This window comes from Neolamprologus multifasciatus, unplaced genomic scaffold, assembly GCF_963576455.1.
Source record: "Neolamprologus multifasciatus unplaced genomic scaffold, fNeoMul1.2 chr03_unloc_1, whole genome shotgun sequence".
NCBI lineage: Eukaryota > Metazoa > Chordata > Actinopteri > Cichliformes > Cichlidae > Neolamprologus > Neolamprologus multifasciatus.
The window spans coordinates 1,657,435-1,670,284 of NW_028181971.1; the positions used below are offsets into that span (position 1 = coordinate 1,657,435).

Here is a 12,850-nt window from a genome sequence, read left to right on the forward strand (position 1 = left end):
CAGCAGCAGTTTTCACATATACAATGTTGGCATTTTGCTTGCGTGTCTCCAGGTCTGTTCTGAATGTAGACTTGAATTTGACCACGGAGGCGGGGTCATCATCTGAGCTCTCCATCACCTGAGAGAGATGACAAAACACAGAATCACAGAGCATGAAACCAACGTTTCTCCTCCCAGAAGTTCAGTCACAGAAACAAGAATCAAAGATTCAAATGACGCAGAGTATTCATTTACTTATATCCACAAACATGTCCTCTACATATTCATGCTGTATTTACACACACATACAGAGGCTGTTTGTCTCTCACACACAGACAGGACACTGAGAAATACATCATGTTAAATATACCTGCAGGCTTCCAGCTGTGCACTTTGTCCCTGTTAGGTGTGATTGCCATGGCAACCTTGGTGTTGTGCGCGATGCAGGGACGTGTTCAATGGCAGACGTCTGGCAGCAGCATCATATTTGATGCACTATCTGTACTGAGTGTGCTGACTTTATGTCAAATGTCCCACTGCTGTGCAACATGAATCACATGTTCTGCACGTTTCTGTAACTCCCAGGTAACCATGGTTACCCAGCTACGTCTAGTAGTCTCCAGAGAGACCAACAGCAGGTTCATGTTGTAACACCGTGGCTTTCGTAGTCTCTCCTTTTTCTACAGGTCATGTGTTCTTCTTGTGATGGTGCGTCTTGAGGGACGCTCATACATGCCGTCATTTGTTGATCCTAAGAACGTTCCTCAGACCGACTTCTTCAACAACATAAAGCTGCAGTTTGTAGCTACTCACTTCACTGTGGCGTTTGATAGCTTGTCTTTCTTTGGTTTATCTAGACTCCTCCCACAAGCTGATCCAACATAGTCTGCCCAAGCCTCCCACCTCTGTTTGTTTGGGTGGTTTGTTTGCTGCCATCAACAGCGTGTAATGCATTTAAGTGATACTTCAGACATGAACTACTCCAACGATAAAAAACTCAACTTTGATTACAAATAACTTATATCAACACTGCCCTCTGGAATAATTAGACTTTGGTGACAAACTGATGTGATCTCCATGTTTCATTTGTTGGACTGTGGCGAGTGTCCGAACTGAATGTACTGAGTAACATGTAGTGTTTAAATATGTGTCAGTTCCAGTTTTAGAGCTCTAAAGTGCAGCTATCATGTTAGGAATATGTTAGGAATAGACAGTAACACTGAGCACACTGAGGTCAAATCTTTATTTATCCAGTTCATTTGTAGGCTGAGCTCAGTCCATCCATTTAGTGAAATGATGTTTAAAGTTCTTCTTGTTCTGTGAGCGTCCACAGATCCTGAAGCAGAAAGCCTGGGTTAACAGAGAAATGATCATCACTGTGATGATGCTCATCATCTCTGACTGGGATTTGAGGTTTTGTCAAAGCAGCAAAGAAAGCCTGACTATGTTGGACTGGGTGTGGAAGCAGCTCCCAGTTTGAGTTCAGAAGACAGACACCGTCTCTACTATGAAGATCAGCTTCAAACTTTCATTTTTGATAAAGCTTATAGTTAGAGCTGGATCGGGTGACCCTGAACCATCCCTTAGTTATGCTGCCATAGAGATGGATAACAGACGGATTGTTGTTTTGCGTGTCTGCAGTCTGTCAGGAAGTCTGATCACAGAGGAAGGCTGTACTTCTCTGGCCTCAGCTCTGAGTTCCAACCCCTCCAATCTGAGAGAGCTGGACCTAAGCTACAATCATCCAGGTGACTCAGGAATGAAGCTGCTGTCGGCTGGACTGAAGGATCCAGGCTGGAGACTGGACACTCTCAGGTATGGAGAAAATGTCTGATAGAGGAGGAAGAGCTGGAAACATTTCCTGTGTCTTTCACTCACTTCCTGTTTGTTTCCTGCAGATGAGACATGAACAATCACACATGCAGGAATATTTTCAGGGACAGACACACTAGTCTAGCTGGATAGTACATGGATATTTATCTAGGGGTCTCCAAGGAGTCTGTTTGCAGGAACATTAATGATAAGTGATAAGTCATGTTGAGAGTTTCATTAAAAGTAGACCTACAGTTAGGTCCATAAATATTTGGACAGATACAACATTTTGTAACTTTAGACTTTATTAGGTCACAGGTGTACCTGAGCTAGTGGGCACTGTGTACCTAATAAAGTGTCAGCCATGTCTATGTTTCCCATGCTTATGTTCACAGTCACAGTGACAGTCAGTGACACTGACAGAAGGATGAAACAAGGCTGTGAATCATTTCAGTCTGTGTGTGTGACAAAGAGCCAGACAGGAGCAGCTAACATTTGGAAATGGAAGTTTACTGGAAACTCTACATTTACGGCTGAATTCACAATAGATTTGTTCTCAAGTGCACATTTAGCAGCTAATGCTAATACTGTTTTCCCTTTCCTATCTACAACTTGAGCAGCTATTGCTAAGTAGGCAACATTGCTCTGCTAAGGATTTGTGTGACCATGATGGAAACTCTGATAAGCTAATGCTGCTAAGCTAATGCTTTTTATGGGCCCTGTTAGAATCAATATTTCATTCTCATTCTGTTGTTTGAGAACAATATTAACGTTTCACATCATTATAACACAAGAGAAAAGAGTATTAGCGTTAGCCACTAATGCTTATTCACCTCAAATTAGCTTTAGCTGCTAATGGGACCCTACATAGCATAAACCCTTCACATCGTTATAATGCAAGGGAAAAGAGTCACTTATGGCAGCCTATTTAGCATTAATGTCACATCATTATAACACAAGTGAATATGGTATTAGCATTAGTTGCTAATGCTTATTCACCTAAAATTAGCATTAGCCACTAATGGTAGCCTATTTAGCATAAACTTCTTAATGCTAAATGAAGTTAATTAATGCTAAATAGGCTTAACTGAAATGAAAGTAATGTTAACATCAGAGATGGGCAGTAACGCGTTAACACGTTACTGTAATCTGATTACTTTTTCCAGGTAACGAGTAAAGTAAGGGATTATTTTTGCAAAAACGGTAATTAGATTACCGTTACTTGCCCGTAGGAACGCTGCGTTACTGCATTACTAAAACCGTGATTTTTTTGCAAGAATGTCTCATGACAGTGACGTAAGCAAGTGCGACGTTTGTGACAACAGCTGTGTGCAGATCAACAGTGGATCATATATCGAGTGCGGGAGAGAGTATGAACGTGCAGCGTTTAAAGCGTGGAAGTACTGACCTTATTTTGAGTTTGATTCCATAAAAAGTGACAAAAACATTAGCGTCCATTGTGCGTTGGAAGAAAACTTATTTTTACAGCGAAAACACGCCCCCCCCCCCCCCCCCCCCCCACCCTAAAGTTCCAAGCAAGCACCGAGTGCGCAGTCAGTTGAGCGCTTCCAAGAAATCAACTGACCGCGGCACACCTGCACCAGGGTAAACCTCCGCCTACCCTACTCCTGCTTTACAGGTGAAAATAGAGCAACAGGACCGTTAGTCTTTGATGTTATTTATTTTCTGCTGTGTTTTACTTGCATCTATTTAAAAGAGTGATTGTAAACACACACAAAAAAATATTGTATATGCTGGAATGTACAGAAAATAAGTTTAAATGTTAAACAAATTTCTTCCAGCCAGAGAATGTTGCATATAATTACATTTTTCCTTGATGCATAAAGTTAAAAGATTAAAAACTAATAAAACAAGTTTTAAAAAGGGACTTTTCAATTTGATTACATTTTGTATGATGGATTATGTAGAAAAAGTAGAATTGGGCTGAAAGATCCATTGCTTTATCACCTATTAGCGTTGTAAATCATGTTTTTAAAAAGTAACTAAGTAATTAAGTAATTAATTACTTTTGAAAATAAGTAATCAGTAAAGTAACGGGATTACTTTTTTGGGGAAGTAATCGGTAATTAGTTACTGATTACTTTTTTCAAGTAACTTGACCAATACTGGTTAGCATTAGCTGCTGATATTGTTAAAAGGTAAGATAAAACATTGCTAGAAGCAGCAGATAATGCTAACACACATAATAATTAGCATTACCTAATAATGGCAGCCTTCTTAGCATTATCTGCTTATATTGTCATAATGCAAGAGAAAAGAGTTGGCAAAAACATTGCACTGAATTAGCATTAGTGGATAATGGTATTTCACCTAAATTAGCATTAGCTAATGATGGCTACGTACCTAGCATTAGCTACTGATATTGATTTAAAGCAAGAAAATATGGTATTAGGATTAGCTTTTAATGCTTTTTCATCTAAAATTAGAATTAGCCACTAATGCCATCCTATTTAGCATTAACTCTGCACATCGCAGGGGAAAAGTTAAAATTGAATAAAAAAAAGTGTTCACATTAGCTACTCGTATTGTTAAAAAGTAAGAAAAAACGTTGTTAGTATAAGGGGATAGTGCTAATTCACCTCAAATTAGTATTAGCTAATAACGGCAACCTACTAAGTATTAGCTGGTCACATTGTTATAAAGCAAGAAAATATGGTATTAGCATTAGCTGCCAATTCCTATTCACCTAAAATTAGCATTAGCCACTAATGGCAGTCAACTTGGTATTAACTACTCACTAATATAATGCTAATTCACATCAAATTAGCATTTGCTGCTAGCATCAGCCTACCTAGCACTAGCTGCAAACATCGTTAAAAGGCAAGGGAAAAGTGTTAGTATTACCCGATAATGCTAAACTCGCATCAAATTAGCATTATCTAATAACAGCAGCCTTCTTAGCATTAGCTGCTCCCATTGTTATAATGCAAGGGAAAAGAATTAGCATTAGCGGAGAATGCTAATTATCGTCAAATTAGAAAATATGGTATTAGCATTAGCTGATAATTGTTATTCACCTAAAATTAGAATTGGCCACTAATGCTGTCCTATTTAGCATTAACTCTTCACATTGCAGGGGAAAAGTTAAAATTGAATGAAAAATAGTGTTCACATTAGCTACTCATATTGTTAAAAAGTACGAAAAAACATTGTCAGCATAAGCGGATAATGCTAATTCACCTCAAATTAGTTATTAGCTTATAACGGCAACCTACTTAGCATTAGCTGGTCACATTGTTATAAAGCAAGCAAATATGGTATTAGCATTAGCTGCCAATTCCTATTCACCTAAAATTATCATTACCTGCTAATGGCAGTCTACTTAGCATTAACTCCTCACTAATGTAATACTAATTCACATCAAATTACCTTTAGCTTTAGCATTAGCTGCTAGCATCAGCCTACCTAGCACTAGCTGCTTACATTGTTAAAAGGGAAGAGAAAACGATATTAGCATTAGCTGGTAATAATTATTCACCCCTAATTAGAATTAGCCGCTAATGGCAGCATACTTAGCATTAACTCCTCACATCGTTATAATGCAAATGAGGCTAACTTGCATTAAATTAGACTCCTGTTATTAGCTAATGCTATTTAGAAGTAGCTGCTCACATTGTTATAAAGCAAAGGAAAACGATATGAGCATTAGGTTCTAATGTGTATTTGGCTTAAATTTGACGTAGGTGCTAATGGTGGCCTACTTAGCATTAGCAGTTCAGATGTTGTAATGCTAGGAAAAAGAGTGTTAGCATTAGCCGTTCACATTGTTAAAAAGTAAATGTTAGCATTAGTGTATAATGCTAATTCACATCAAATTAGCATTAGTTAATAACGGCATCCTATTTAGCATTAGCAGATAATGTTGACCTTGGCCCACTGGAAAACTTAAGAATTAAAGTTTTAGGAATGTTTCTCGATAGCTCTTTCTCATTTGAGAAATAAATAAATTCTGTTATTAAAACCAGCTGTAAGGTTTATATTGATGATTGTCATTTATGCTTAGAAATATTTAATCATATATGCTTAGAGTTGTATAATCGATTGCATGATGATAGAGGTTTGATCCTTAGTAGTCTGTAAAGACTTTGTGTGCCTTCCAGAGTGCTCTGGCATGCACACACCACTTGGGGCCATGAGAGAGGTCGTAGCCTCTCTTACTGATTTATGGTGTAGGACAGGGGTCTCAAACTCAATTTAGCTGGGGGCCGCTGCAGGTGGAGTCTGGGTGAGGCTGGGCCGCATTAGGTTTTCCACAAGAAAGGCATGGTTAAAAAATTCCAATCTTCTCAAATCTCTTTATTTTTATTTTTTAACACAAAATATGAAAAATAAATAAACAAATTAGCAATTAATAAGAAAATAAATCAATCTGTAATACATAAATAAAATAATAATAAGATACTTTTAGTCAGTGAACTTATGTGTTTTTTTTTTAGTCTTCTATTTTTGCTGTATTTAGATTGAAATGTCTGTATTAACAGTTCTATAACCTTCTTCTCAACATGAATGGGACACTGTAGAAAATGAACTGTTCTTCTGAACATGCCTTCTCTTGCCTACTCCTTGCTGCTAGAGACCTGGCAGCGTTTCCTCTCGCATAGTCGAGCCAGATTTGGCCTGAGGGAGGAAGCAGTTCAATTCAATTCAATTCAATTCAATTTTATTTATATAGCGCCAAATCACAACAAATGTCGCCTCAAGGCGCTTCATAGATACAGAGAAAAGCCCAACAATCATATGACCCCCTATGAGCAAGCACTTTGGTGACAGTGGGAAGGAAAAACTCCCTTTTAACAGGAAGAAACCTCCGGCAGAACCAGGCTCATGGAGGGGCGGCCATCTGCTGCGACCGGTTGGGGTGAGAGAAGGAAGACAGGATAAAAGACATGCTGTGGAAGAGAGACAGAGATTAATAACAGATATGATTCAATACAGAGAGGTCTGTTAATACATAGTGAGTGAGAAAGGTGACTGGAAAGGAAAACCTCAATGCATCATGGGAAATCCCCCGGCAGCCTACATCTATTGCAGCATAACTAAGGGAGGATTCAGGGTCACCTGGTCCAGCCCTAACTATATGCTTTAGCAAAAAGGAAAGTTTTAAGCCTAATCTTAAAAGTAGAGATAGTGTCTGTCTCCCGAATCCAAACTGGAAGCTGGTTCCACAGAAGAGGGGCCTGAAAACTGAAGGCTCTGCCTCCCATTCTACTTTTAAATACTCTAGGAACAACAAGTAGGCCTGCAGAGCGAGAGCGAAGTGCTCTAATAGGGTGATATGGTACTACAAGGTCATTAAGATAAGATGGGGCCTGATTATTTAAGACCTTGTATGTGAGGAGCAGGATTTTGAATTCAATTCTGGATTTAACAGGAAGCCAATGAAGGGAAGCCAAAACAGGAGAAATATGCTCTCTCTTTCTAGTCCCTGTCAGTACTCTTGCTGCAGCATTTTGGATTAACTGAAGGCTTTTCAGTGAGTTTTTTGGACATCCTGATAATAATGAATTGCAGTAGTCCAGCCTGGAAGTAATAAATGCATGAACTACTTTTTCAGCGTCACTCTGAGACAGGATATTTCTAATTTTAGAGATGTTGCGCAAATGGAAGAACGCAGTCTTACATATTTGTTTAATATGTGCGTAGAAGGACATATCCTGGTCAAAAATGACTCCAAGGTTCCTCCCAGTGTTACTGTGGAGGCCAAGGTAATGCCATCCAGAGTAAGAATCTGGTTAGATACCATATTTCTAAGCTTTTCAGCGACGAGTACAATGACCTCAGTTTTATCTGAGTTAAGAAGCAGAAAGTTAGTGGCCATCCAAGTCTTTATGTCTTTAAGACATTCCTGCAGTTTAAGTAATTGGTGTGTGTTATCTGGCTTCATGGACAGATAGAGCTGAGTGTCATCTGCATAGCAGTGAAAATGTATGCTATGTCTTCTAATGATGCTGCCTAGGGGAAGCATGTATAATGTAAATAGAATTGGTCCTAGCACCGAACCCTGTGGAACTCCATAATTAACCTCAGTGTGTGAAGAGGACTCTCCATTTACATGCACAAATTGGAGTCTATTAGATAGATATGATACAAACCACTGCAGTGCAATACCTGTAATACCTACAGCATGTTCTAATCGCTCTAATAGGATATTATGGTCAACAGTATCGAATGCTGGACTAAGGTCAAGAAGGACAAGCACAGAGATGAGTCCACTGTCAGAGGCCATAAGAAGATCATTTGTAACCTTCACTAAAGCTGTTTCTGTGCTGTGATGAGCTCTGAAACCTGACTGAAACTCTTCAAATAAACCATTCCTCTGCAGATGATCTGTTAGCTGTTTGACAACTACTCTTTCAAGGATTTTTGATATGAAAGGAAGGTTGGAGATTGGCCTATAATTAGCTAAGACTGCTGGGTCTAGAGATGGCTTTTTGAGTAAAGGTTTAACTGCAGCCACCTTGAAGGCCTGTGGTACATAGCCGATTATTAGAGATAGGTTGATCATATATAAGATCGAAGAATTAGTCAATGGCAGGACTTCTTTGAGCAGTTTTGTAGGAATGGGGTCTAAAAGACACGTTGATGGTTTGGAGGAAGTAATTATTGAAGTTAACTCAGAAAGATCGATTGGAGAAAAAGAGTCTAACTTAACATCAATGGTACTAAGAGTAGCTGTAGATAATATTACATCTGTGGGATGATTATTGGTAATTTTTTCTCTAATGATAAAAATTTTATTTGTGAAGAAGTTCATGAAGTCATCACTAGTTAACGTTAAAGGGATGGTTGGCTCAAAAGAGCTCTGACTTTTTGTCAGCCTGGCTACAGTGCTGAAGAGAAACCTGGGGTTGTTCTTATTTTCTTCAATCAGTGATGAGTAGTAAGCTGTTCTGGCTTTGCGGAGGGCTTTCTTATAAAGCAACAAACTATTTCTCCAGGCTAAATGATGATCCTCTAAATTTGTGACACGCCATTTCCTCTCCAGATTACGAGTCATCTGCTTTAGGGTACGTGTTTGAGAATTATACCACGGGGTCAGGTACTTCTGATTAGAGACCTTAGTTTTCACTGGAGCTACAGTATCCAGAGTCGTACGTAGTGAGGAGGTGAAATTATTAACAAGATAATCGACCTCTGTTGGGGTAGCGTTCAGATAGCTGCTCTGCTCTGTGTTGGTACAGGGCATTGACGATGATAACAGTGGCTGGATTATATTCTTAAACTTAGTTACAGCGCTTTCAGAAAGACATCTACTTCGATAAAGTCCACTCTCCACTGCTGCGTAATCAATTATTGTAAATGTAAATGTTATCAAGAAATGATCAGACAGGAGAGGGTTTTCAGGAAACACTGTTAAATGTTCAGTTTCTATGCCATATGTTAAAACAAGATCTAGAGTGTGATTAAAGTGGTGGGTGGGTTCTTTTACATTTTGAGAGAAACCAATTGAGTCTAACAACAGATTAAATGCCATGTTGAGGCTGTCATTTTTAGCATCAACATGGATGTTAAAATCACCCACAATAATTATTTTATCTGAGCTCAGAACTAAATCAGATATAAAGTCTGAGAAATCAGACAGAAATTCTGTGTAAGGCCCAGGTGGACGATAGATGATAACAAGTAAGACTGGTTTCTGAGTTTCACAGCTGGGGTGGACAATGTTAAGCATCAGGCTTTCAAATGAATTAAAAGTCTGTCTTGGTCTTTCATTAATTAATAGACTGGTGTGAAAAATTGCTGCCACACCGCCCCCTCGACCTGTGCTTCGAGATTTCTGGTAGTTAGAATGACTCGGGGGTGTTGATTCATTTAAACTAACATAATCATCCTGCTGCAACCAGGTTTCTGTAAGGCAGAGTAAATCAATTTGTTGATCAATTATTAAGTCATGTACTAACAGAGACTTGGAGGAGAGAGACCTAATATTTAATAATCCACATTTCACTGTTTTACTCTTTGGTTCAGATGTGGATACTGTATTGTTCTTTCTTTGTAAATGTTTAAGTTGTTTGTTTAAGTTGTGACCCTCAGTATGTCTTGAAGATGATCATCCGTAAGTCTGGACCTGTACTTGGACTTATTGAAGTTCAAAGTGGAGAAGAGCTTTTCGCACAAGTATGTGCTACCAAAAAAGCACATGGTCCGCTTGAACATTTGGGAAAATCGAGGGAAACTAGGGCTCAATTCTCTCAAAAATTGTCCAAGCTTGTCTGCTTTTCCACTCACCTCCCTGAACTTTGCTTTGAGTTCAGAGTTGCACTGCAGCTCAATGAGCTCCATTTGAAGCACAGAAGGGACATCTTGCACATCAAAGGAGAAGGGGTCCGCAAAAATTTGAAAGGTGGCTCTGTGTGTCTTGAAGTCAGCAAATCTGTGATCAAATTCCTCCTGTAGCCTCAAAATGACATCAACATACTTATCAGCACTGAATGGTGTGCCTGCATCCACGAGTGCCTTGTATGCTGGGAAATGGCAAAGGTTTGTCTGAGAGAGCTGAGCTTTCCAGAGCGCAAGTTTTGTGGAGAATGGTCTCACGTTGTCATAGGCAGCACTGACAAGTTGCCCCTGGCCTTGTAACGTCTTGTTCAGTACATTAAGCTCATGTGTTATATCAACAAGAAAAGCTAAGTCCATGAGCCATTTGGGATCAGTTAGCACAGGAACACTAACTCCATCCTTCTCCATGAAGGCTTCACTTCTGCTCTCAACTCAAAAAATCTCTTTAATACATTTCCCCTGCTGAGCCAACGTACCTCAGTGAAGTCGAGCACATCTCCATATTCTGACTCCATTTCCTCTAAAAAAGCACAGAACCTTCCGTGCTTTAAGCCCCTGGATCTGATTTGGTTGATGCATTTCACAACAATAGACATCACATTGTCAAACTTCAGGCATTTGCTGCAAAGGACCTGCTGATGGATAATGCAGTGCAGAGCAATGGCCTCCTCCACGCCTTCCTCTTCCAGTTTTTTTTGAACAAGTGCCACCAGTCCATTTTTCCTCCCTGTCATTGATGGCGCTCCATCTGTTGTTATTCCAACAAACCTCTTCCATGGCAAACCAACATTCTCAATGGCATCACACAGCTTGTAAATATCTGCTGAGTGGTGGTCTGGCCATGCATTACTGTGAGCAGCTCCTCCATCACTTCAAAACTGTCATCAACACCACGGACATACATTGGGAGCTGGGCAGTGTCGGTGATGTCTGTGGTCTCATCAAGAGCGACTGAGTATACACTGAAACATTTGGCTTTCTCACACAGTTGGTCATAAATGTCACTTGACAGGTCAGAAATGCGATCTGCTGCGGTGTTGGCAGAAAGGCTGATGTTGCTAAACTGACCTTTCTTTCCCGGACAGACTATATTTGCAGCCTGCAATATGCACTTTTAGACAAATTCCCCTTCTGTGAATGGCTTCCCTGCTTTAGCAATCATCTCACTAACCACGTGGCTTTGACTGCTGCATTATTCTCTTTGGTTGCTTTCTTGAAGAAATCTTGCTGCCTCAGTAGATCTGTTTTAAGACTGGCAACCCGGTTCGCTCTCTCATCTCCCTGGTATTTTGCATCCACCTCAGCATGTCTAGTTGTTTAATGACGTTTCAAATTGTATTCCTTGTGCACCGCAACTTTCTCTGTGCAAATAAGACAGGTCAGGGTGCCCCTGTGCTCAACAAAGAAATATTGCATTTCCCACTTTTCCTGAAATTGTCAGTGCTCATCACCAACCTTTCTCTTCACCGCAGGCTTTGAAAAAGACATGTTTGGGGCTATGTAACATTTATAATTCTACTTGGTGTCACTGTCGCATTGAAGTTTCAATCAAGCGTTTAGCCAACAGACGGGGAACGTCTCAACGCGTAGAGAACGTCATTTCTGCTTCTTTTTCTTGCAACCGTAGCATGGCGATCGGCAGATAAAAAGCCGGTAGCAGTCTCCTTTGTTTTTACGCTCGATGTTCATGTCTTTCATGATGACACGAACACGTGGCGTTTGCAGATGGATGGCGAGCGCAAAAAAGGCGAGTACTCACGGCGCCGGGCTGTTGTTACAGGAGAAAGAAGCGGAAATGACACCGTGACATATAACAAATAACATCACCTGTTTCTGATGTTAGTTGTTTTGACTGCTTTTACATTATATTGAAATATATGTAATGTTCATGTATGCTGCAATGCAAACGGAGTGCTGCAAATAAAAAACATCGAGCCACAAATTACGGTGCGACCCTATAATTAGTCCGGGTCACCGGGGACTGTTATTGCTGATGAACAGGTGTCGCTATGTGACTGCAGACTAAATTGGGCTGCATTGAGTTCATTACTTTTCTTTTATCCCGCCGCCTACGCATCACTTTGAGAGTTAATATGAGTTCTCTCTCTGTGAAAAACTAACTAAAACTCCCACTGACGTGTGTATAAATCTATATATGTATAATGTCCCGCTGGGCAGCAACTTAAAAAAAAAAAACTTTTTTTGAAGTGTGAACGCAGCGCGCTGGGGCGAATGTCCGCGTTTGCCCAATAGAAAGGAGGAAGCCAGCCAGGCACAGAAAAGAAAGAAACACTCCAGGGCAACGCTGCTGTAACTTTCACTCATTGAGAAATGTTTCCCTGCTTGCATCAAGCCCGGCTGGTGTCCCCTGAGATCCATATCCCACCCTGATTGGTGGGTTAATTCAGCTTCGCACACAACACTGTAAAGTGTCATACATTATCAAACTAACATTAAATTTTCATATTAAGGTGGGGGCCAAAATCTATCGTCCTGCGGGCCGCAATTGGCCCGCGGGCCGCGAGTTTGAGACCCCTGGTGTAGGAGGACACCTACTCTGTGTTTGGTTAAGTATAAGAGCCCTTTTTTAGGGGGACCACTGGACTCTTAGCACCAGCTTTGGGGTCCCATCTGGAACACACACACACACACACACAGACACACACACACACACAGACACACACAAAGACACACACACAGACACACACACACACAGACACACACACACACACAGACACACACACAGACACACACACAC

The 12,850-nt window shown here is 40.3% G+C and overlaps 1 protein-coding gene across 5 annotated transcripts in view; it reads left to right on the plus strand.

Moving 5' to 3' along the window:
- The window catches only part of LOC146490545 (NACHT, LRR and PYD domains-containing protein 3-like), a 218,844-nt gene that overhangs the window by 154,157 nt on the left and 51,837 nt on the right, over positions 1 to 12,850 (plus strand). Inside the window, exon 9 of one of the 5 annotated variants that reach the window (XM_085153084.1) lies at positions 1,621 to 1,794. The exons of 3 other annotated variants lie outside the window; for them this stretch is intronic. In XM_085153084.1, coding sequence (XP_085009210.1) covers positions 1,621 to 1,794 — 174 coding nt within the window. Of the gene's footprint in view, positions 1 to 1,620; positions 1,795 to 12,850 lie in introns of those variants that run through there. One more of the 5 variants, XM_085153079.1, reaches the window with a different exon arrangement.